We start from the raw sequence: 24,823 nt of genomic DNA, 5'->3' as shown, positions 1-24,823 counted from the left end.
TCCCCAAAGTTAAAATCTGGAAATTGTAATTTTAACTTTGACAAATCCTCCCAAGTCGCATCTTCTTCGGCCACTGATTTCCATTGTATTAATGATTCCCAATGGAATCGATTTCCACGCTTTACACGCCTAGACTCCATAACTTTTAGGGGTTGCAAAACTAAATTACCATCTGCATCTATTGACGGAAGCGGCTGAGTACTCACTTTGGCTTCCCCAATCCTTCGCCTTAGTTGCGAGACATGAAACACAGGGTGGATTTGCGATTCACTCGGCAAATCTAACTTGTAAGCCACCTCTCCTACCTTTCCTATAATTTGGTACGGCCCATAATACCTACTACTCAGCTTGTACAAGGCCTTTTGGGAGAGCAATTTCTGACGATGAGGCTGAATTTTCAAATAGACCCAATCTCCAACATTGAACTGTTCTTCTCGTCGTTTTTGATCTTGATATGTCTTCATCCGATTGTTGGATTGAGCCAAATTGTCTTTAAGTTCTTTGAGTAGTTCATCCCTCTCCATTAATTCCCTATCAATTTCATCATTAGGAGAGGTTCCCACCTGGTAACTAACCAAAACAGGCGGTGGTCGACCGTAAACATACTCAAAATGAGTCTTTTTGGTTGACGCGTGAAAAGTTGTATTATACCAATATTCCGCCCACGCTAAGTAATCTTCCCACTTACGAGGATTTTGATGTGACATGGCTTGTAAGTATTGCTCTAAGGTTCTGTTAGTAACCTCTGTCTGGCCATCGGTCTGGGGATGGTAAGCCAAACTCATTGACAGTTTCATTCCTTGTAACCTGAATAATTCCCCCCAGAAATTGCTCAAGAAAATCCGATCTCTATCAGATACGATGGTCCTCGGCACTCCGTGCAACTTGACAATGTTGGCAACAAATAACTGGGCTATAGACTTCGCCGTATAAGGATGGACCAACGGAATGAAGTGGGCATATTTAGATAATCTATCCACAACAACAAAAATTCCATCATATCCATTGGATCGAGGAAGGCCTTCAATAAAATCCATGGATATATCTTCCCATACCCTTTTCGGAATCGGTAAAGGCTGTAATAAGCCACCAGGTCTTTGAGAGTCAGCCTTGATACGTTGACAAACATCGCATGAAGACACATATTTGTGCACATCCCTCTTTATACCTGGCCAAAAGAAAAGATTGGCTATCCTTGCCCATGTTCGGTACACTCCGGAATGTCCGCCAATGACGGAGTCGTGGAAGTGAGATATGAGGCTCACCCTTAATTCATCCTGTGCTGGCACAAAAACCCGATCCTTGTAATGGATCAATTCCGTCTTCACTTCATAATCCAGCATGTCTTCAGGATTAGACTCCATTCGTTTCAAAATATAAATACACATCGGACAATTTTTTGTTTGATCACGAATGTCCTGCCAAACTACCCAGTTGGGTCCTGAAATTGCACACAATAAAGACTCATTGTCCCTGCGAGAGAGGGCATCCGCAACGTTATTTTCTCTACCTGGACGATAATAAATCTCGAATTCGAAACCCAACAGCTTTGCAACGAACTTTTGTTATTCTGGTGTTATTATTCGTTGCTCAAGCAGGTGTTTAAGCGGCTGCTGGTCAGTCATTATGATGAACTTCCTTCCCAACAAATAAGGTCTCCATAACCATACAGCTTCGACGATGGCAAGCATCTCTTTAGCATAAACGGACTATCCATTCTTTTTAACGCCCAGGGCCTTGTTGAGATACGTAAGGGGCCTTCCCTTTTGTGTCAATACAGCTCCAATTCCTACGTCACTGGCATCAGTATGAACTTCGAAAGTTTCATTAAAATAGGGCATGGCAAGAATCGGTGTCATGGAAACCACCTGTTTGAGTTGCTCAAAAGCCGCCTCCCCTTCACTATTCCATACAAATCCCCTTTTCTTGAGCATATCAGTTAAAGGTTTGGCAATAACTCCATAATGCTCAACAAATTTTCTGTAATACCTGGTCAAACCTAGGAACCCCCGGAGAGTCGTAATCGACTGCGGCTTTGGCCAAGATCTCATGGCTCCAATTTTGTTCTGATCTACTTGCACTCCCTGCCTTGTAATTATGTGGCCCAAAAATTCTACTTCTTTTTGACCAAAGGAACACTTAGAGGCCTTAATGTAAAAGCTGTGACATGTTAGAATCCCAAACACGATTCGTAGATGCGTGATATGATCATCCCATGACCTCGAATATACTAGGATGTCATCAAAAAACACTAGTATGAACTTCCATAAGTACGGACTAAAGATTGAGTTCATAGCATATTGGAAGGTTGAAGGTGCATTACAAAGTCCGACAGACATCACCAAATATTCATAATGGCCATGATGTGTACGAAAAGCAGTTTTAGGAATATCACCTTCACGAATTCTGATTTGATGGTAGCCCGCTCGCAAATCCAACTTTGAGAAAAATTGCGCTCCCCCAATTCATCAAGCATATCGTCAATGGTCGGAATAGGAAAGCGATCCTTAACAGTTGCTTTATTAAGTGCCCGATAATCATTGCAAAATCTCCATGACCCATCTTTCTTTTTTACCAGTAGGACTGGCGAAGAAAATGAGCTATTACTCGGCCGAACAAACCCTTTATCAAGCATCTCGGCTACCTGCTTTTCGATCTCATTTTTCTGAAAGTGGGCATACCGGTATGGAGCCACATTCACGAGCGTAGACTCATCCTCGAGGACTATCTTGTGATCATATATCCGTTTGGGTGGTAAGGTCACGGGTTTCGTTAATACCGATGAGAATTCGTTCAAGAGCATTTGTATATCCTTGGGAACTTGTATTTGATTGGAATGGAGACTCGGTACGTTGATGTCTGCTTCATGAATTGAAAAGATTTGGGCTCCATCCTTCCACGCCTTCTCCAATGCATTAAATTGAATTGCCCGTGTCTCCAAAGGGTTATATAATGACAGTTTAACTCAAACTCTATGCCATTCAAACTCCATAGTCATCTTTTGATAATTCGATATGATCTTTCCTAAACTCTCTAGCCACTGGATACCCAATACCACGTCCAGACCCACTAAATGTCAACACATACAAATCAACACTAATTTGTATATATTGTAATCTAATGGGAATTTCACTACAAACTCCCTCACTGGTCAGCTGCTCCCTGTTTGCCACTCGTACCTCGAAGGGTTCAGTTGGTTTAATAGGTAGGTTCAATTTACTAGCGATATTGCTACTAATAAAATTGTGCGAAGACCCATTATCAATGAGAATCATGATAGGTCAATTGTAAATCCAAGCTCGGAGTCTCAGGGTTCGAGGTCCCTTGAAGCCTGCGAGAGCATGCAAGGAAATTGTTGGATCGTCCGGTTTCATGGTTGCAAAAGATACAGAATCTAGAACTTCTTTACAGAGTAGATCTTCTTCCTTCGTGCGACTTCGAAAGCTTTTTTGATTGTACGCGGTCTGCGAGCTCGAACTTCTTTTGCTAAATCGTTCTTCAGTCCTCCAATAAATGTCCCGACTAATGCACTCTCGGGCCACCCCTGAACAAGATTGGATTTTTTCTCAAAGTCTTTCAAAAAATCATGCAATTCACCAGTTTGCTTTACTCTTGATAATTCTTCATCATGATCAATGTATCCTGTGGGTCCAAATCTGGCTAGGATTTCCTTCTCAAAGTTTTTCCAATGTGTGGTCTTTTGTTTTTTGAGATATACACGTTCAATCCATTGCCACCATAAGTTGGCTTCGCCCTCTAAATAAAAGGCTGCATAATCAACCCACTCTCGTTTAGGAACCTCCTGATATTTAAAAAATTGTTGAGCTCGACTAAGCCATGAGACCGGTTCCTCCCCTTTAAAGGATGGAAAAACCATTCGAGGCTTACGCGTATCCGTGGTCCTTGCCTTGCCTCTGGTGACTTCTTCTTCGCCCGATGATGACTAATCCGAGGATCCTGTGCTAGATCCCATGTTGCGTTGTCGTTTATGGACGCACAATCGGAAGTAACTTCCTTACTGTGCCGTCTTCTCTTGCTCTTGCTTGTGGCAAGTAATCCCTTCAATTTAGTCAATTGTTGCTGAATCTCTTGATTACTTAATTGGACTGCCTGCACATTGGCTTCCAAAGTTTCAAAGCGTTCTTTGTTCGAACCCATGACGAGTTCTCTCAATGAAAGCACAAATGATGAAACTATGAAACCCAAGGATAGTTTCTTGCTAATACATTCGTACAAGCAAGAGAGGTTGAGACTGAATCTCGTTTTTGTATTAATTCAATAGTTAATGCTCTAGTGAGCTACACTAACTATATATATAGCAAACCAAATACTACTCCTAATATGAATAGAAAACTTACTTCAAATAATAATAGAAATACTCCCTAAAATTCAGCCATCAAGTTCGGCTATTATTTGACTTAACATAAGCTAACTACTTTCTTTATTAGTGGAAACCACTTGCTATTCGGACAGAAATCAGTCTCCACTACGACCCCTAATTGCAGTGCTATCCAAGTCTTCTTCATTGCCCACCTGTTTGCTTACAGATCCCTGGTTCTCCTCACTTGGATAGGACAACCGATTCATCTTAATCTTATGACGGCAGGCACGGTTATAAGCATTCTTCAATAGACGTGCTTGATCCTCATCAAAACATTACACACTCATAAAATAAATATTCATAAAATTATATAATCAATCAAGTAGTAAGATACCTTTTTTTTCTTTCTTCGTTTAACTTTTATATCTATTGAATAATTTATTTTGAAAAGAGATCGCTCTGAATAACAGGTAAAATAAATCCGAGTGGGGGTTTGAGGATATTATTAGGCAAAAAAATGTACACTTTTTTTTGGGTTGACCTCTTGACGCAAGGATTAAAAATCACACAATGAAGTTCATAATCATGTATAAGCATTCAGTTGTGCCACACAGGTCCTCCATCTAATCTATTCACGACGCACGGGAAATTTGTCAATATTGGTCCAATAAATGAAGGGTATTGTTAATGGATGCTCTAATGACACTAATTAAGAATTGACTAAAACATATCAGAATCCTTTTTTCTCTTCTGAAGATCGTGGATTTGCAGCGTCGTCATTTTCTTTCGTATTTCAACGAAAGGGACAACAAAGGGGAGAGTTTTCCTGGAGTTGGTGGCAGCATTAATGGCGACATCCTCGAAACTACATAGCAAGGGTATCGTGGCGGCCTGCGCCGGTGTGCAGTACTCGAACCCAGTCTCTGCCAGGACTTCAAAGGACCTGTTCGGAGAGTAACGGATTGAGGTCGGAGAAGTGAGTACCGCGTGCTTGTTAAGTGAAACCCATTGCCCAATAGTAACATAAGTGAAGTCCAATTGTACTACAAGTAAAGCCCAATTGTAAAACAGAGGCCCAATAGTAACACACTTTTAAAATCTGGATCATTGATCTTTTGTATCAATGGTCCAGATCTTGCCATCTAAGGGAACCTAATCTTTGACTTTGAGAATTGAGAAGTGAAAAAAAGAAAAAAACCAGAACTACCGCCGCCCCCTCCTCTGAGTCCTCTCCCTCTCACAAGTACCGCCGTCCGCCTCACTCCTCCCGCCTGTCCGTCCCCTCTCCCTCTCTCGTGGTCTCACCCTTTCTCTCCGTCTCAACCTGGTTATGAAATATCATTGGTGAAGTCTAGATATTCCTACAGAGCTTGAACAGGCCTCTCCCAAGTCCCAACTCCAGAGTTTCTAGGCACCCAACAACGCTTTGAGCGGGCACACAAAATAGAGCTTTTCAAAAATCGACCTGGGAAAAATACTAAGGCTTGTCAATCTAAACGGCGTCGTTCCCTTTCCCTGCTCAAGCTCTCTCTCGCTTCCAAGAAAGAAAGGCGGCCGCTTCAATACCAAGAGAGTTGCTTATTCTGTTGAGGTAGTTGCAGCGAATAACTTTTTATAGGGATACTTATTCTGCATTCAATCATCTCTTTATGTTATTGAAACCATTAGTTTGCGGCGGGTTGTTTGTTTTTCGTATGTGTAGTGTGCATCTCAATCGCTATTCTTATTTCTCGTATTTCGAATTTCCCTTTTATTAATCTGTATGCTATTTTGTTTTTTAATAGGGTTTGTTAGTTCTTTACTGTTCGATTTTGCCTTTTCCTTTGTGGGTTGTCATCACCTTAATCTGTTGATCGTCAATTTCTTTAAGCTTTATTTGGTTTTCTGGTGCTGCATGCAAAATAATTTGATTTGGGTTTTTGTTTTTGGGTCCTTAGTTATATGATTATGTAAAGGTCTCATGTATTATATCCGGTTTGGGTGATGATTGACAATGTCTTAAGGTTTGGGTGATGATGGACAATGTCCTACTATTGCTCTTAAGTGTATTTTGTTTTTGTCGTTCTATGACCCAATGGTGGAGTGATTTTATTTGGTTTGTACTCTTATGGAATGTTTAAGGTACTTTGTTGTCACGTAGACATGTGTTCATGTTGTGTGACTTGTTGAAGGCTCAATGCTACTTTGATGATTGTTTTTTCTATTGGGTTTGTATTTGGAAGCTAGATTTCCCTCTAGTTTAACTATTGTTAGTCTATACTTGAATTTACAATGCTGATTGATCTCTATGATTATTTTTCTTGTTAAATTCTATGTTTATGTGTCAACTTTATATTTTAGTTGATTCAGTTTTTACTTTTTAGAACTATGAAGACTGAAGCATGGAATGAGTTTTAATGGTGTCCTTGTCTGAATGTCTCAATATAAATGGTAAATTTGTAGCAAGTTATCTTGATCCTTTAGGTATCATTCATGATGGAATGACAAAAGGAACATGATTATCTGATGCCTTGATGGTACTATTTTCTTAATGTATTTTTTATTACTTACACATTCATAGCAAGCACATTTAAGCTGTCAATTGTGTAGTATTAGAGAAGTTGGAAGTGCCCGCCAGGTCAATGGGATGGGGCTGGTTTAAGGAATCCAGCCCCGACCGGGTTACAGGGCAGGGTGCCATAGCTCTGGGGTGGAGCTGGGGCATGCTGACCCATCCCATTTAGCCATTCTTCAGCATTTGTATTAGTTGATTAAAAAGCATAAGATTGTTGTTAATACTTCCGAAGATTTTATTGCTGACTGAGGGAGACATATTTCAGTAAAAGATGTTGATTTTTGTCAAAAATGAATTTTCATGATTGGGTTAGCCAGTTGAGTCTTATTGGAGGTTGCATTGCCTTTTTCCTTGTCATGTCAGGTATACAAAGGATGTCTTCAAAGATTGCACGAATTGACCTTGTGAGTTCACATCCTGAAGTTTATGAACCATGCGATGATTCATTTGCGCTTGTTGATGCACTGCTATCTGATAGAACCAACCTGTTAGATTTCCATCCAAGATTGTGTATGGAAGTTGGTTGTGGCAGTGGTTATGTTATCACTTCTCTGGCTCTTATGCTAGGACAGGAGACCACAGGGGTTCACTATATCGCCACAGATATCAATCCTCATGCATTGCAGGTCACCAGTGAGACACTCAAAGCACATGGGGTTCATGCTGAATTGATACAAGCTGACATTGCATCAGGATTAGAAAAGCGTATGGCAGGATTAGTTGATGTGATTGTCGTCAATCCACCCTATGTGCCAACCCCGGAAGATGAGGTGGGTCAAGAAGGAATCGCTTCCACTTGGGCTGGAGGGGAGAATGGGAGGAGAGTGATTGATAGAATTCTGCCTGTTGCTGATAGACTCTTGTCGCATAAAGGCTGGTTGTACATGCTCTTTCTTACCTCAAACAATCCGTCGGAGATATGCCTTCAAATGAAAGATAAGGGTTTTTCTGCTAGAATTATTGTTCAGAGAGCAACAGAAGAAGAAAATCTCCTTGTTATCAAGTTCTGGAGAGACTCTCCCGTTCAAGCAGATACAAATGGAATGGTGACAACAACCAAGACGGAACCTTTCATGGCAATGGGATCACTGGGTTCTCTTTTTTCTCGATTGTCGTTTTGGAGAAGTGACAATAGTAGCTGTTGAAGAGAAATATAAAAGATGTCTGTACATTCATTTTTGGATCAAGGAATTGATTTCTTGCAGTTCTGTTTGATATGGTTTTTTGAGTTCGGTTGATGCTAACTGCACTGAATTTTACCATGTATCTACAAGCAACTCATTACACTTTTTCCTTTAACCATCTCCATCAACTCTTGCTTCACTGTGAATGTAACTTGAGTCAATAAGCTGGATGAATCCTTCTGGGCATTTGCTTTTTTGTTGCCTATGCCAGTGAGATTTTCTATTATTATATAATAATATGATACATGAAGTCTACATTAAATCGTTCTTGAATTCATTCGGTAACATGTGAGGTCATCAAGTCTCGAATTCTAGTATCACCCATCCTCCTCTTGTATTTTAAAAAACTTGTGCTGGTAATAAAACCCAAATTATTATTTTTTTAAGAGAACTCATTTACTAAACCCTGCTCTTATGGGAAAAAAAAGTGACAATTGGGGCATTTTATGTATTTCAATAAAGTAGCGAGGCTTCGAGGGAAATAGGTGAAAAAGCTCTTCAGGAATTAGGACTTTAGGGTGCCCAACAAATCCCCGCGAGTTCGGATTTTCTCTCTTCTCAATTGGAAACATCCTTGTGCGTTCCCCTTTTTGGGACCTTCTTGTTCTTCTTCCATGCCGTCCAACAATTCGTATCGGGCTACAACAACAATGAATCAGTGAACAGAGTGTTTGGGTTCCATTGTTTAGTGAAAGGATGATGGTTGAAGGCGAGCATCGTCACTTGAGCTTGCTCCTTACAATCCTTTTCATACCGATATTACTCCGAGTCGCATCGCCCAACTCGGTGTCTGCTGTTTGTGACTTCAGTTTCACCGACGGTCAAAAGCTCTACAACTATAGTTTGGCTTCTCCTATCCCTAATTTCCCTCACGGGGTCCTCAGCGAAGACGGGTACTCTCTTGTTCTTTCTCCCTTTGTGTGCATATATGGTATAGAGATAGATTTACTCTGTTTATTGATCTGGGTATTCTCACTTTTCCTTCAGGAGTGAGCTTTGCATTTATGAATTACATAAAAATTATTTCTTGCCGTAATAATGGGCGTTTTGTGATAGTATATGCATATTTATGTAATTAATAGACGTTTTGTGATAGCATATGCATATGTGTCTAATTCTACAAATGAATTGGTTGAGTGACTTTTATTGACTTTGACACAGTTTGATATAAACGATTCAGAGAGGAAAGTACATGTGTTATTGCTATCTTACTCAATCTGATTTAGCATTTTATTGGTTTGATCTTTACTTTAACTGTAGCTTTTAAGTTGTCTTGCTCTAACTTCTTGCAACTGAGTAAACTAAAAAGTCAAAAATCTTTGTGGGTTTATTAAATTGCATCTTTATTGACCTTGTAATAATTTGCCTTCATAAAATATGCTGATGTGCTTATTTCTTTTGTTTTCCAAATTGAATTAAGCATTCATTATATGCTGGGTAGTGGGTAGTAGCATTTGTCAATGCAGATTCTTATTAAGAGAAATAAGCCTTCCCCTTTTTTTGTTAATGTTACTGCTCCAGATTCTATAAGGTGGCAGTGAACGACACTGTGCTCTGGTTTCAGGTTGGCTCCATCAGGTTACAAATTATTTCTTTATTACCATATTTCTTACTTTGACTAATGTAAATTGTTTTAGTGTTCACTGATATTTCTCGACCCTAGCTTCTGCCTGATATGGTAAATGACAGCAATTGTCTGCCATCAGGCACAATTGATATCTCTTGATTTAGTTTAAAGGATCCTGTAATGTTTATTATGTGAACCATATGAGAATTATAATTGTTGTAGGATGACATTCATACATGGTGCTTGACTCCATGAGATGGAAGTTGTGCCTGTGGGCAAGCATTTTATATACTTCATACTTTGTTATATAAGCTTGATTTGTTATTTATTTTGTTTTCGTTGACCGTGTGGAGCAGCTCTGCAATGGAATGATTTTCAGTCATGATCTACCAAGCTGCGTGGACTGCTCGGTAATTACTTCTCTAGTTCTATTGAAATCTTGTCCTGTTCATCCATAGTGCAAGGGAAAAAACAGTAAAGATTATGCATCTTATGAATGACAGCATTTTCACCGTTTCATTTGCAATTGTGGATTGTTCTTTCGTTACTTTCAGGTTACTTATTTTTAGATTGGGGTGCTATCTTTAATGTTTGCTATCTCGGTCTTACAATGAGATGTTCTCTAGGTATAACAACCTTAAGATGCCTGCTGGCTTTCCAAAGACTTTCCTGTTTTAGTGTAATTCAGAACATTGCACGGTTTGTATTATGTCCTTGAATGCCTGTTGCCACCTGCTGCATTTTTATGCTTCTTGACGTGCTTTATTACATTTTCATTGCTTTCGTTAATATAAATAAAATTTAGACCCTGCAGCTGTGCAAGCTGTTTCTATTAACAAAACTGTTTATTTGATAATGTAGGACTGTGGGGGTCCTTCACATTGTGGCATGGAATGTAGTGCCCTGGTGTCAAATGACATAGGAGGTAAATGGTTGGGCTTTACATACACATTATTACATATTTCCTGCATCTGGTTGATACTTTGTATTTGTCAATGGTTGGCTTGTTGGAAACTTAGTTCGTTGTTAAGGAAAAAACTGCATAATCATCTGATGTTTGGAGGTGATAATGCATTATGGTTTTCATGGAGGGCTATCGTATGTCTCCCATTTTAGAGGTCTTGTAAGTTCTATGGTCTTTCCAAATTGTGAAGGCTTGGGGAGCTTGAAAAAGAATGGCTGGTTATGGTTTCCCATGACACGAGTCTTTTCCATTGTGAGTGAATGATTCCATACATGGTTGAGTGTGAACGGAAACTTCGAGAGTCAATTTCAGAATGTGCTAATACCATATGCGACTGGATGAAGAATATGTCAAGAAGGTTGAAATTAGTCTAACCATTTTTCAACAGGGTGTCATAGAACATTCATTTGGGTCCTGGAGCTGATTCAGGTTTACTTTTGAATACTTTGTACCAAAATCTGGAAAATTTTAAGTTGACATTATTGGCTTTTAACATATTAGAAGGTAACTCTTTGTTTAGTTTCTGAACAAAAAAGGACAAAGTAAGAATGCTTCCTATTCTTTTCTGGTAAAGTTAGTATGGTGGTGAGTGTGAAAGACTTATTTTTTCTGCTTCTTATAACATCTGTGTGGTACATGCAGGTTACCCTGTTTGCACAACTGTTGGACATGCCTCAAGTGTGGTCATTGACATCATCGGTAGGAAAATTTATTCATGCACTCAGGGTGGTAGCTGCATGCAGTTGTTGGTTTGTCTGGTGTCTTTATTATATCAAAATAGCATATGCCAATATTTGTTCTCAGTGCCTGGAATTTAGGATGATGTTACGTGAGACCACCATGATATTGGCATGGATCTCCATGTCTCTAAATTCCAAACTTCTATCTGCAAATTAATTTAAAATTTTATACTTTTCCTGTGTTTCCATTCACAGATAAACAGAATCCTGACAGGGGTGTCACTGTGACAATGTCAAGTTATAGGCTAAAGCATAATTGCTCACTCTCTGTCTCGGTTATTTGTGATTCAAATGGAGTTCAAGTAAGAGCTTCTCCTTTGCAATTTCTAGTCTTTAATTGATCTTCCATGTTTATTAACGTCAATTAAAATGATTTTTTTTTTCTTTCTGTTTCGTAGGGGCCGCTTTCATTTGATAAATTAGGGACCTGCGGTTATGTGAGTGTGTTGGACATTTTTAGCCTTAATGCTTAAGATTTCTGGCATTGCTTTCAATCTGTGAATTTCCTTTTAGCAGTATTTTCATGACTGACATATTTTCCGCTGCTGGATCGACAAAGAAGAAATGCTTGTGTGATCTCATGTAGTTGTATGCGAGGTTGATTCCTGGATTTTACTGTCTGTTCTCTCACAGTTGACAATGAAACTAAGTATTCTCAAAAATGATTTTGTGTTTGATGTTTCCACTGGTAGACACTCAACTTTAATTGACTGAATCAACTCCATTAACATGCCAGTTTCATACAAGTGTGAAGAAGAGTTTAACCTTTTTCACCAATAACTAATAATATGTGCTGGGGAGCTTAATTTCTGCTTTGAAATATAAGTACATAATAAATTAAATTGGTGGTGCTTCTCCTTTGGGCGATTACCCATGTAATTAGTTGTAAAAAAATATTCAGTGACAAAATGAGAAAATCCCACTAGATTATCGGAAAATATAGATGTTTATGTTCTACCATGAGAAGGCATTGCCACTTTTCTACTTTCTAGTCCCTTGAAGTTTATTTATCATGATAGGGCTTTCAATTGCATATCATTCTTTCCTTCTGCTGGTTGTGTAATAGTCTTTTACAGTGTGCAAAGCATCTCATGCTCATTGTCTTAATTCTTTCCAGACTACAAGTCTACGGCATCCTGCTGGTTGTGCCACCGTTGTATCTGTTCATGGGAAAGGTTGGGGTTGGTTTGGTACCTTAATGATCATGTAAGGATTTTAACGTTTTTGGTGCGCTTTTTTTTTTCATTCCAAGGAGGCCCCTTCTGGTCTGCTAAGCACTATTTTTCAACAACCAATTTGATTGCTGGTTTCCCCCGTTTTCCAGTATTTTATGCCTATTTGGAGCTTATCTATTGGCTGGTATGGTGTATCGATTCTTCGCACTTGGAGTTCGTGGTATAGATGTATGTTTTCTTTCTTGAGCTGTTTCCCCTATTATTTCAATGTTCAAATTTCCTACATATTTTGTGCATTTACACATTTCTTTTCAATACATGACTCATGTCTCCTTTTTCTTCAGGGTGGTCTTTTATTGCTTAAAAGGCTAATTATTGATTGGGTGACAAATGAAAAAAAAAAAAGAAGCATTGATTGACTTTGTTAGATTATAGAGTATAAGGAAAATTAAGGATATCCCTTGGAATGTTAATGAAGAATCTTTAGCTCTGCTCGTTTGTTTACTTTGTACATTTTCACTTTAACTTGATTTGAATATGAGCAGTTCAGATTTTCTTCATTTCTTTTTGTATTGAATTATTGATTGTAGATATTAATACTAATTACCGTAGACTTTATCAAACCTGAAATAGGACAACATCAATTTAAGCTCTCTTTTCCTCTGGTTTGTTTGCTTCATCACATGCTTTTTCTTTATTCTTATAGCATTGGTTGTCCTTTGACTTCATTCTCTCTGGTATTCCTCAGGTGCTCCCAAACTTGGAGTTTTGGGCCAGAATACCATGGGGAATACAGGTACTTGTTCTATGTTCTGTGCTTTACTACCTGCTTTTTTCCTATCTAGCATTTAAGCATTTGATTTGCCCATTACATGTAACTGTAGCTTCATGGAATTATTTAAGGTTTTTTCTGCATGGTATCCATCATCATCAAATTATTTATCTCAAACAATGCTGAGGTTGGCTAGACGAATCTCTCTGAGAAATTAGTGAAAATCATTTACACTAAATCTGCTTCACCATTCATTTCCTCTCAAAGCTCTACTCTTGAGTCTCGACTAATCCTACAAAGTCTATCTTTCCATGCCTTTCTTGAACTTCGATACTTTTTTTTTTACTCTTTGCATGGCTGCACCGATATCTATGCAACACAGATGTCCTAACCATGTTAGTAGATTTTCTTATATCTTATCTTCAATAACTGCTGAATATCCCTATGGTGAGCTCTATATTATGGAAAATCAGCTCTACTGGAACCCTTAGTCTTAGGTTAAACTATGACATCTATCCCTCAACTGTACCTCTTTTTTTTTTGCTTCTATATTGGATCTGAACTATATCTTTTATCCGTTATGTCCCTGAACTAATATTTTAACATGTTTTCTGTCCGGCCCTTTGTTTCCGGTGATGGAAAAATGCGAGCCGGCTCATGGGCTTTCGTTCATTGATGCCATGGCCTTTGACTATACTTACATGGATAAATGGACCATTATAAATCATGAACTATTCTTTTTTTTTTACTATAAAGCATATAACTGCCATGCATAGGAGGTTTGTATGTAGTAGTCATCTGGTTGGAATTAGCTAATACCTATTTGATTTGAGGAATTTCATCTGAAGCTATTGGATGCCATAGAGAGCAGAACTCTGCACCATACATATTAACATATGCAATTATTTAGATTGGTAGTCCAATCTTTAGTTGTAGATGTAATGAAGTTCACGGGAAGAAGAGCATGGTGCTTGCTTAGCTCACCATATACATATACTGCTCCTTTGCAGGGTTTCTTTGCATCGTTGGTGCGAAAATTCAGAGGTCCTTCCCATGGTTACAGGAGCTCGTATTCTCCCGTTAATTTCTGAGCAACAACTGCATCTAATTTGTTATTAGCTAGAAAATTAATTGAAGCATCTGGTCGTGCTCGAGGCTCTGTGCAAACAAGTTCAAATGGCTCCAGACTCGGACGTAACCTCCAGAAAATCTCTCAATATACCGGTGCTTCCCTTCCCTTTTCTTTTTTACAACTATTTGTTTATGATATTCAATCCAACCTAGTCTCTATTTTTCAGCAAAGGGTAGACAATATTATCATTTCATTTGTAATAGACATTGTAGCTAGTTTATTTACTACATTGTCTTCCAACTTCCAAGAAAAACTTGCATGTTCCTGCTTGTGGGTTGGATTCCTCTTGGTTTATCAGCTTGTGTTCAGAGATTCAGGAATTGAATTTTCTTTTGAGTTGTGCTGCCAATTACTAGGGGTGACAAAATTCTGTCCGATCTGGATGACTGAATTTGTCCGACCTGAATTAAAAAAGTTTGGACATAAGTTATAAATCTCTGGGTCTAAACACAAAATTTTTGTCCAATTTAAGACAGAGTTAGGCTTTAAACACATAAATCATGTCCAATTTACTTGTTCGGATTCTAACTCGGATTAGGTTATTATTCGATTTAATTGTCTGAAGTTAAATCAATTTAGGTTTGATCAATTAAGTACTTTCGAAATCTAATCTGGTTTGGATATGTAAATATTTTGTAAACACGTGTTGTTATCCGACATGAAACCCATTCGAAACCAAATTTTTTGCCACCCCTACCAATAACATCAGATGCTCATATGTTCATTTTTTTGGTAAGCAAGGTTGTTTATAGAGAATCTTACCATCAACTACTTTCCACCGGGCAGCGTGGGTATATTGTTAGTAAATTATACTCCCTCCGTTCCATTTTAATTGTCCCTTTCAATTTTACACACAGTTTAAGAAAATGCATTACTCCCTTTCAATTTGACATTTATACCCTCATTTATAGAGGACAATTAAGATTATTCCCTTTCAATTTGACATTTATACCCTCATTTATAGAGGACAATTAAGATGTCAATGACTCATTGAGAATTCACTCCATTAGCTTTTCAATTTAAAGGTAAATAAGCGTAAGTTGAGAAAAATGGATGAAATTAGTTTTAATTAATTGAAATGTGCATACATTTTGAGACATCCCAAAAAGGAATAGAGAACAATTAAAATGGAACGGATGGGGTATAATAGATATTATTTACTCATCCACTTATGTATCTTTCCTATAAATAGGAATTTTTATTGTATTGTTGTTAAGATTTTGAATATGAATTGAATTATTGGTGGTTGACTTGGTGACTTTGTGTTGAAAATGAAATAAACGCACTATTGATTAAAGTATAGGTAGTGCCTAATATAAAGGCACTAACCCTACACCTCCCAAATAGGAAGTATATATATGATTGCCAAATACCAAACGAAGCCTTAATTGATTTGATGCCAGGACACTGTCCGTCAACTATACGCTAGTTCCTTGTTGGTAACTTTCATTGTTCAATTTATGTATAATCGACGAGTGTCCATTCAGTTCTGATATATCCAACTTTTTTTTTAAAATGATAAAGGATGAGAAAGCCGAATCGAGATCTCTATAAAATATCACAAATATGAGTATCACTACTCGTGATTCGGATATATCCAGTCTCCTTTGCCTAGTCATGGTTTTGATATTTCTACCCATCAATTCTTTCAATCAATGAGACAGAGAAATTAGTGTCAGAAGCTGAGAGTAAATAAATGTGTTGGACCGTCTTCCACCTACTATCCAACTGTTCATAATAAAAGTCCCTTTTCATTAATTAATATCTAACAAAACAACAGCTTCAGTATCAACAATTTTACATTTTCAGTGAAAACTGTAAACACATTGTTCCGTTCTAAAGATGCTGATTTGAAAGCAAAAGGTTGTTGCTTTCTAGTTTTAACCGGAATATATATCCGGGTCTATGTACATACACGCACAAAAAATACATGTAATCATTGTTTTATGTGTGTATTGTATGTCATTTGTGGGTAAAACATATGCACCCACATCTTATATTTATTAACAGTGGATTATAATGATAAAGATGTCGACTTTCAAGGAATTCAAATGATAATCTCGTGATGGGTTTTTGACTTTTTAGGTTTATAGTGGATTCAAACTTCAAAGACAAGACAATCAACTGGGAGATGAAAATGAGAGATGGGTTTCTTTTTTTCTGTTCTTTTGGGTGATATTTTCTTGACAAAGTCTTTTTAACTTTTCATCTGTGTTAGCTGGAGAGAAAGTATATAGACTATTCGCTATTGCCGGCGGGACCATGTTTTGAGTGTGTTTTAGTTTTTTCATACCCCATAAATTGAAGCTGTGTGGAGAGGTAGCTATGGCTTCTGCTGCACCCATTGGGTTGTTCTTCTTTCTGGTCTTGTTTTGTGCAAGAATTCATGTTGCTGTGTCTTTGACCAACGCTGGAGATGGTGAGACAACTTGACCCTCTTTCTTACTTTTGTTCTTTCTTGTATGTGACTGAACATGAGTATGTAGGGCTGTTACTGGTATGGTAAATTATCCATTGGTATACCGTTACCGACCAATTGGTTACCGAAAATAGCAGAAGATTGGTATACCGTTACCAATTGTTCGGTACGGTAAATTTACCGATGATTTCGGTAACGGTAACGGTAAGCAAAGTTCAAAACCGGTAAATTTCCCGATTACCGACATATATATTAAATATATATTAATATTATTTTTAGTTTTAGTTTTATTTAATTATGACAATTAGATTGATCTAATTTAATCTAGACCATTGATTATTTTTAGGGTTATCATTTATATATCACTCGTAGCAATTTCATTAACTTTAAAGCAGCGTTTGCTACATAACAAAATGCTTTGTTGGTATTGATTACATGCTTTTCTTCTCCCTTTCCATTATGGTCTTTTATCTTTATTTATTTTGTTTCTTCTAGCTTTCCTGCTATGGAGTTTAAAACACTTCGGATACTAAAAATATTAGAAATTAATGAAATGAAAGATTTTCCGTTATAGATTGTTGGAATAATGTTATGTGAATTCTCCTTTCTTTTTTTCTCCGATTGATAGGTATTTTCTCTTATTCACATGTAGCACAATGATCCTTCTCATTAATCTATCATTTTTATTATCGATATTGTAGGCAAGATGAAAGTGTTGTAGTTTCATATAATGACTATTAATCACAATGCTACTTGATGCATTTTTTTTCTTCTCTTTTTTAAATAGGTTTAAGAATTGGTAAATTTACCAATTACCGACTTACCATTACCGATCGATCGGTATACCGACCATCGGTATACCGACTCTTCCGGTAACGGTAACGGTAACATTTTTTGAGTTACCGAAAGAATTGGTATGGTAACGGTATTCCGTGTTTGGTAACGGTAATCGTACCAATAACAGCCCTATGAGTATGTGTGGCTGATACTTGTGATGGTCTTGTCTTCTGTGCCCTTCATTCTGATATAATTTCAGTTAGTTAATGATTTTAATGTACAATATTGAACATAGATTGGATTGCAGTGGTATGATTCTTGCTTAGGGTGCGAGAGGTCTCGAGTTTAATTCTCGGAATCCCCTGCTGTAGTCATTTGTCCCCGACCCTATCCACTATGAGAGCCTTGTATCTACTTTGTTGAACTCCATATATCCCCTAATGTTCAATTCCTTTAATTGTTAATGCAATAACACTTCTGGTATTGAAAGATCACAATTCTGATATCATTTTGGCAGTGACATGCCTAATTGTAGTCTATTTTGTGAAGAGTATAGTCTTCTCAGCTGGTTCTCATATGTTGTGGCATTACGCATCTTAACTAAATTGCTTAAGATTTCAAACAATTAATCTAAGAAGTCATGTTTTTGGGGGGAGCAGCTGCTGCTCTCAAATCTCTGAAGAACTCATGGCAAAATACACCACCAAGCTGGCAGCAGTCGGACGATCCTTGTGGATTCCCCTGGGATGGAGTCACCTGCAAGAATTCAAGAGTTACTTCATTGTGAGTATTCTTGTGTCGCCTCTTGTTTCGGTGTTCTTGTGATCGATTAATCATGTTGTATTTTGATATGTGAATCCTGCCATTGGTGGGGATTATGCGTTTGTGCTTCTTCAGGGGACTATCATCAATGGGACTTAAAGGGAGACTAAGTGGTGACATCGGTGGCCTAACCGAGTTAATAGCCTTGTAAGTTCCATTCTTCTGCGCCCAATTTTGATATTTGAGCACTGAATCTGAATTAATTTTGAAGCAGTGCGCTGCTTCTTGTTTTAGTTACAGAATTATTATTGTGGTTGCAGGGACTTGTCAAATAACCAAGAACTCACAGGTTCACTCACTGCGCGATTAGGGGATCTAAAGAACTTGAATTTCCTGTAAGACTGCAATGCAAGCTAGTTTTACATATTTTGAATATACCCACTTTGGAGAACTTAAATTTGCTGCAATAACCAAATCAATTATATGCTTTTTCATCCTTCAGGATCTTACAAGGCTGTAGCTTTACCGGAATTATTCCGAGTGAGCTTGGCAATCTTGCTGAGCTAACATTCCTGTAAGAGTTTTGAAACCAAGAGTTCTGCTACATTATATCGGCCTAAAATTACTTACTTCATATTTGGCTATGTTTGACAGGGCTTTGAACACAAACAACTTAACTGGTGGAATACCTCCTTCTTTGGGAAAACTCTCTAATCTCGTCTGGTTGGATCTAGCAGAAAATCAGTTGACAGGACCTCTCCCTGTCTCAACGAACACCACTCCCGGCTTGGACCAACTTCATAAAGCTAAACACTTGTGAGTACAATTCTATTTTCTGACCCATGTTGATTGGGGAATTTGATGACTTTCGCAAATAATTCGGGTTTGAATGATCTTGCAGTCATTTTAATAAGAACCAGCTTTCCAGTTCCATTCCTGCACTACTTTTCAGCTCAGATATGGAACTGATACATGTGTAAGTAGATACATACTCATCTCCTTTTATCTCTATCATACTCATTTGCTGCATTTGACTCGACAGGTTATTTGATAGTAATCAACTTACTGGGAGAATTCCCGCAACAATAGGACTTGTTCAGACACTTGAGGTTCTGTGAGTAAAATCCACATCCACATCCACTTTCTTTTCTCAGAATTGGTCTATCCCAAAACTGACTTAAGTGCATACTGATTCTTGTTTCCTGCAGTCGACTTGATAGAAATTCTTTATCAGGAGCAATACCATCGACTATCAGCGACCTTACAAACATCAATGAATTGTGAGTGTATCTGTCTACGAGACCAACATTTTCCCTTGGCATAATTTGTTGTAGGTGGAAATGGCTAATGGATTGAACCCTCCTAATGCCATGTTCACTTTCAGGCATTTGGCACAAAATGAACTGTCAGGGACTTTACCGGACTTATCTACAATGACTGCTTTAAATTACTTGTGAGTGAATATCATGGAAGTTGCAGTTTTTACTTTATTGTGCTTCACCTCAGACTTCTCCATGACTTTTTTTTTTTTTTTTCTCTAGGGACCTTAGCAACAATTCCTTTTTAGCATCAGAAGCTCCGGCTTGGTTCACATCCTTGCCATCACTCAACACTTTGTAAGTCTTCAACGTTTATCGATTGAACGCCAGAATCTTCATTGATCTGTGATCTTTAGTCTCATATGGAAGTTTAACGCGAACAGGATCATGGAATATTCATCACTTCAAGGGTCTGTTCCCCCAGAACTCCTCACTTTTCCGATGATGCAAGTAGTGTAAGTCATTAAGCACAACGAGTTGCTTCGAAGTTACTAATGCCACTCTTGGAAACCGAAAGTCTGAAATTGTTCATCTGATTTTGACAGGAAATTGAGGAACAATGCATTTAATGGCTCGCTGACAATTGGCGGAGCCAATTTTAGCTCTCAATTGCAACTTGTTGATCTGGAGAACAACCAGATTTCTTCAGTAACACTTGGTTCTGCCATCAAAAGTACTCTAATGTGAGATGGTTTACAAGCTGTTATATACATTTCTGATGATATTTTGTTTGTGTCTTTTTTTTGGTCTATCATTCTCATCGTCAACACTATGTCGTTCAGACTTATGGGAAACCCAGTCTGCAACAATGTTATTGCGAATACTGTTTACTGCCAACTTCAGCAAACGACGAGGCCATATTCCACCAGCTTAGCCAATTGTGGAGATAAAACATGTCCTTTTGATCAGAAGCTCAGACCTCAGAGCTGTGAATGCGCTTATCCATTTGAAGGGAGAATGAATTTTAGGGCACCCGGCTTCCGGGACTTATCCAATGTTTCTTTGTTTCATTCATTAGAGATGAGCTTGTGGGAGAAATTGGGTCTAACTCCAGGTCGTGTATACCTTCAGAACCCAGTCTTTAATATCGATGACCATCTTCAGGTGCAGGTAGCACTCTTTCCACCTTCTGGACTGTATTTTAACAGATCAGAAATTATAAGGATCGGGTTTGATTTCAGTAGTCAAGTGTACAAACCTCCCAAAGAGTTTGGACCCTATATCTTCCACTCATCTCCGTACCCTTTCCCAGGTAAACCAGATGACATCGAAAAATTTTAACGTGATTTTCTGTCCTGCATTTTGGAGTTTGGAATAACGAATTGACGAGAAAATACTAATCTGTTTCAGTCACACATCATGGAACTTCTATCAGCACCGGCGTAATTGTTGGAACAGCAATCGGCTGTTTGATTCTGGTACTAGGCCTCATTGGAGTAGGGATATATGCCTATCGACAAAGAAAACGTGCGGAAAAGGCTATCTTGCAGAATAAACCATTTGGTAACTAAGATACACAATCACCATTGCAAATTCTCTAGCTACTGATAAATGTAGGCCTCAAGGTATTGGAAAAAGTCGGTTTATGTTACTAATCTTCTCTCTTTCAGCTTCCTGGGTACCAAGTGGCAACGATAGTGGTGGTGCGCCACAATTGAAGGGAGCGAGATGGTTTTCTTACGATGAACTTAAGAAGTGCACTGGTAACTTCTCAGAAACAAATGAGATAGGCTCTGGAGGCTATGGCAAGGCAAGTGTTTAAGAACTTAATACCAGAAACTGATGAACTTGTTTTTTGGCCGCTCCCTAATGATCTCTTCATGTTCTTACCAGGTATATAGAGGAATGCTTTCGGATGGACAAATCGTGGCAATTAAAAGAGCACAGCAAGGATCAATGCAGGGTGGACTTGAGTTCAAGACTGAAATTGAGTTGCTTTCGAGAGTTCATCACAAGAACCTGGTAGGCCTTGTGGGATTCTGTTTCGAACAGGGAGAACAGATGCTGGTTTATGAGTTCATGCCCAACGGAACAATCCGTGACAGTCTGTCAGGTATGTTTGCACTCTTATTTCTGCCTGCTGAACATCTGACATTTTACTCCACCGAAGAAAATATTCATATATCTACATGTTACAGGGAGATCGGGCATCTATCTTGATTGGAAAAGGAGGCTCCGGATCGCTCTTGGCTCAGCTAGAGGACTAACATATTTACATGAGCTTGCAGATCCACCAATAATCCACAGAGATGTTAAGTCCACAAACATTCTACTGGATGAAACTTTAACAGCAAAGGTGGCAGATTTCGGATTGTCTAAGCTGATGTCAGATGCTGCTAAAGGACATGTTTCAACCCAAGTCAAAGGCACACTGGTAAGTATAGCACCAATTGCTTGATGCATTCAATTTTTCTTAGTTTATCGGTTTCTACGTTTCTGGTGGCAGGGTTATCTGGATCCTGAGTATTACATGACTCAACAGTTAACCAATAAGAGCGATGTGTACAGTTTTGGAGTGGTGATGTTTGAACTTGTGACGGCTAGGCAGCCGATAGAGAAGGGAAAGTACATTGTCCGAGAAGTGAGAATGGCGATGAACAAGAGGGACGAAGATTATTATGGTCTGAAGGATCTGATCGATCCGACCATTAGAAACGCAGGAAAACTAGTCGGGTTTGTTAAGTTTGTGGACTTGGCAATGCAGTGTGTTGAAGACTCGGCCTCCGACCGTCCGACAATGAGTGAGATGGTGAAGTATATTGAAACCATATTAGAAAGTGAGGGGATAGCCACAAATGCAACATCTGCATCGTCCTCTGCTACAGACTTTGGAGTCACCAAGGGTTCACATAAACATCCTTACAATGATATGCCCAGAAAGGATGTTGGTGATAGTGATTCTTTTGACTACAGTGGTGGATACACATTCTCAACTAAAGTTGAGCCCAAGTAGCACTTCGTCTCTCATATACTCTTTGAATATTGTATCAATTTTTTTTTCCCTCTATATAAGTAACTTGTTTTCATTACATAGAAAGAGTTTGAATTAACATGGGAAAACATGAAGATAAATTTTCCCAATCCACCAAGATGTTAGTCACACATATCAAGCCTAAATAAACGACGACTATAATTGGTAAAGAACTTGTCAAAGCTAGCATCAATAAGAACAAGCAATGCCAAACTAAGCCTAAATCCTCTTAATTTAGTCTCCCAATTAACATTTGGCCTAAAAGGCCAAATGCTATAAGTAAGTCCAATCTCAAAAATACTTAACAGCAACGCCATATGAAGCAAACTTTCCGGTTGCAAGTAATTTGGCCAATGATGAACTTATCCAAATCAACAAATATCCTAAATCAGCAAAGCCACATTCAATATGAGATGCAGCAAACAAGAATCTAAAAAGGTTAATATGCATCCTTGTGCTGGTAGAATTTGGATGATACATCTCTTTCTCAAACATATATTCTCACCCAACATTAGAAAACAATTTTCACCTAAAATGCGCAAAGCACAAGGAAATTAAGTATTTTGATAAGTTTGAAGTTGTCCTAATCCAAATAATCCAAAAAATAAGTACTGCTAATTTTCAGTTAGAAGTTTCAGGAGCAAGAACCTCATGAGCCATAGGCCTTTCTTTATATAGCCAGCATATTCATGAATGCTACAAAACTAAGACAGAATTAGGAACTTTGGATGGAACAAGTTTCTCTGTTCTTGTCCCCTTAGTGAACCATGGCAAATTGGCAATGCCTAAAAGAATTGCTCCCCCTTGACCCGCACTCAATCCCAATCACCACACCACACCACAACACACCACACATGCGCATACACACGCATTGTGTGCAATCCAACCCACATGCAAGCAAGTCCACAAACACACAAAAATAAATTTAAAAAAAATGAAATAAGTAAATGTAAGAAAAATATTTCAAATGTTCAATCTGACAATGGAGAAAGGCATAGAACCTCTCACCACTAAGCCCAGTTGCTAGTTGAGCCAAAAAGTTCGATATGATACCGAACAAAATAACAGGGTAATGAAAAAGAATCAGATCAAAAAATAGATGATAATGGGAATTCAGATCCAATCTACATATAAAGAAAGCAAAACCCTAATTCATTGTTTCAAAATCAGATACAATTGAAGACATCAGCGTTCAGGAAAGCGACCATACATGGAGGAGTCAAGGATCTAGGATCACACCCGAGCGGCAACTGCTGGAGCGGCGGCGGCAGCGGCAGCAGAGGTGGCAGCACCTCCAAGGAAGGAGAGGAAGCCGGTATTTACGGGCTCCTGGTCATCCAAAAACAGATCCTCCGGAACCCTAAACGCACCGTGCAAGCAGACGATCGCCACACCGACCATCAACGCCGAGATCAGTAAGGAACCAACAGAGGTCAAGAACACGACCACGATTGTCAAAACCACCAATCCACCCAGTGTCTCGCGATCCGAGAAAGTACGCCCAAAGAGCACCAGAGGCTGATCGGACGGTCTGAAGAGATACATGAAGATCCATGCCGCCAGGAGGCCGACGAGAACAAGGAGAGAGAAAGGATTAGAGAGGAGAGAGAGGGCAAGAACGATCGCGAGCATGGTCATGTAATTGACCTTGAAATAAGACAAATTCTTCCGGATCCGGGAAGCAGCCTCGGAGAGGGAATCTGGTCGGGACATGGAGGTGCGATCAACGAGTTCATACCACGGGCGGCGCTGTGAGAGGCCGTGGCGGACAGAGGAGGATATGCGTGAGACAAACGCGCGAAAAGCGGGTGTTGCAATGGGGGGCTGCGATTGAGAACCACCCGTGGATTGAGGGTTCGAGATTGGGAGTGCCATTGCTGCCATCGGTGGCTCGTGCTGAATCGATGGCGCGTTTGCTATCACAAATAGATTTACCGAGAGCGCTAGATATTATTATTGTGGAAGCGCGTATAAAAAAACTCCAGAAGAAAGGAAACACAAGAACAGAACACACTTGGTACGAATGTACGATTTGTGATTTTTCCTTTTTCTCAAATTAAGCCCAATTTCTTTTGGACTAGCTATCATATTCTTGGGCTTTTACCACTATTTTTTTTACTAACTTGGGCTTCACCCATTAAGCCCAATGCATATATGCTGATATAA

The 24,823-nt window shown here is 38.8% G+C and overlaps 4 protein-coding genes across 4 annotated transcripts; 3 read left to right on the top strand and 1 right to left on the bottom strand.

The window, feature by feature from the left end:
• The first annotated feature begins 5,491 nt into the window (after window positions 1–5,491).
• LOC120013265 (methyltransferase N6AMT1) lies at window positions 5,492–8,140 on the top strand. Its single transcript, XM_038865018.1, has 2 exons — window positions 5,492–5,912; window positions 7,239–8,140. Exon 2 carries the CDS (start codon window positions 7,250–7,252, stop codon window positions 8,018–8,020), a length of 771 nt encoding a protein of 256 aa, XP_038720946.1. The 5' UTR covers window positions 5,492–5,912; window positions 7,239–7,249; the 3' UTR covers window positions 8,021–8,140.
• Window positions 8,141–8,544: 404 nt separating this feature from the next.
• Window positions 8,545–14,696, top strand: LOC120013264. Its single transcript, XM_038865017.1, has 11 exons — window positions 8,545–8,952; window positions 9,581–9,623; window positions 9,983–10,036; window positions 10,488–10,551; window positions 11,233–11,289; window positions 11,526–11,632; window positions 11,729–11,767; window positions 12,448–12,536; window positions 12,655–12,733; window positions 13,254–13,301; window positions 14,288–14,696. The coding sequence occupies exons 1-11, from the start codon at window positions 8,756–8,758 to the stop codon at window positions 14,366–14,368; spliced, it is 858 nt and encodes a 285-aa protein (XP_038720945.1). The 5' UTR covers window positions 8,545–8,755; the 3' UTR covers window positions 14,369–14,696.
• A 1,843-nt stretch (window positions 14,697–16,539) lies between these two features.
• On the top strand, window positions 16,540–22,717 carry LOC120013626 (probable leucine-rich repeat receptor-like protein kinase At5g49770). Its single transcript, XM_038865503.1, has 19 exons — window positions 16,540–16,828; window positions 18,265–18,388; window positions 18,503–18,574; window positions 18,688–18,762; window positions 18,870–18,941; window positions 19,022–19,183; window positions 19,269–19,343; window positions 19,410–19,481; window positions 19,576–19,647; window positions 19,752–19,820; window positions 19,909–19,983; window positions 20,070–20,141; window positions 20,232–20,369; window positions 20,469–20,938; window positions 21,037–21,189; window positions 21,297–21,436; window positions 21,520–21,739; window positions 21,825–22,060; window positions 22,133–22,717. The coding sequence occupies exons 1-19, from the start codon at window positions 16,735–16,737 to the stop codon at window positions 22,637–22,639; spliced, it is 2,898 nt and encodes a 965-aa protein (XP_038721431.1). The 5' UTR covers window positions 16,540–16,734; the 3' UTR covers window positions 22,640–22,717.
• Window positions 22,718–23,623: 906 nt separating this feature from the next.
• LOC120012015 (PRA1 family protein B3-like) lies at window positions 23,624–24,662 on the bottom strand. Its single transcript, XM_038863237.1, has one exon. The coding sequence runs from the start codon at window positions 24,539–24,541 to the stop codon at window positions 23,891–23,893; it is 651 nt and encodes a 216-aa protein (XP_038719165.1). The 5' UTR covers window positions 24,542–24,662; the 3' UTR covers window positions 23,624–23,890.
• Window positions 24,663–24,823: the final 161 nt, after the last annotated feature.

The sequence above is a fragment of the Tripterygium wilfordii genome, chromosome 13 (assembly GCF_013401445.1).
Source record: "Tripterygium wilfordii isolate XIE 37 chromosome 13, ASM1340144v1, whole genome shotgun sequence".
NCBI classification, from domain to species: domain Eukaryota; kingdom Viridiplantae; phylum Streptophyta; class Magnoliopsida; order Celastrales; family Celastraceae; genus Tripterygium; species Tripterygium wilfordii.
The sequence above is the reverse complement of the archived record's forward strand: the minus strand, read 5'-3'. Positions and strand labels throughout refer to the sequence as shown.

Excerpts from the sequence above, each read along its gene's own strand:
- LOC120013265 (XM_038865018.1), top strand. The coding sequence starts at position 7,250 with ATGTCTTCAAAGATTGCACGAATTGACCTTGTGAGTTCACATCCTGAA.
- LOC120013264 (XM_038865017.1), top strand. The coding sequence starts at position 8,756 with ATGATGGTTGAAGGCGAGCATCGTCACTTGAGCTTGCTCCTTACAATC. Across the intron at positions 9,624-9,982 it reads ACACTGTGCTCTGGTTTCAG|CTCTGCAATGGAATGATTTT; the intron begins GTTGGCTCCATC and ends CGTGTGGAGCAG. Across the intron at positions 11,633-11,728 it reads GTGATTCAAATGGAGTTCAA|GGGCCGCTTTCATTTGATAA; the intron begins GTAAGAGCTTCT and ends TCTGTTTCGTAG.
- LOC120013626 (XM_038865503.1), top strand. The coding sequence starts at position 16,735 with ATGGCTTCTGCTGCACCCATTGGGTTGTTCTTCTTTCTGGTCTTGTTT. Across the intron at positions 20,370-20,468 it reads GCCATCAAAAGTACTCTAAT|ACTTATGGGAAACCCAGTCT; the intron begins GTGAGATGGTTT and ends TATGTCGTTCAG. Across the intron at positions 21,437-21,519 it reads GCTCTGGAGGCTATGGCAAG|GTATATAGAGGAATGCTTTC; the intron begins GCAAGTGTTTAA and ends TGTTCTTACCAG.
- LOC120012015 (XM_038863237.1), bottom strand. The coding sequence starts at position 24,541 with ATGGCAGCAATGGCACTCCCAATCTCGAACCCTCAATCCACGGGTGGT.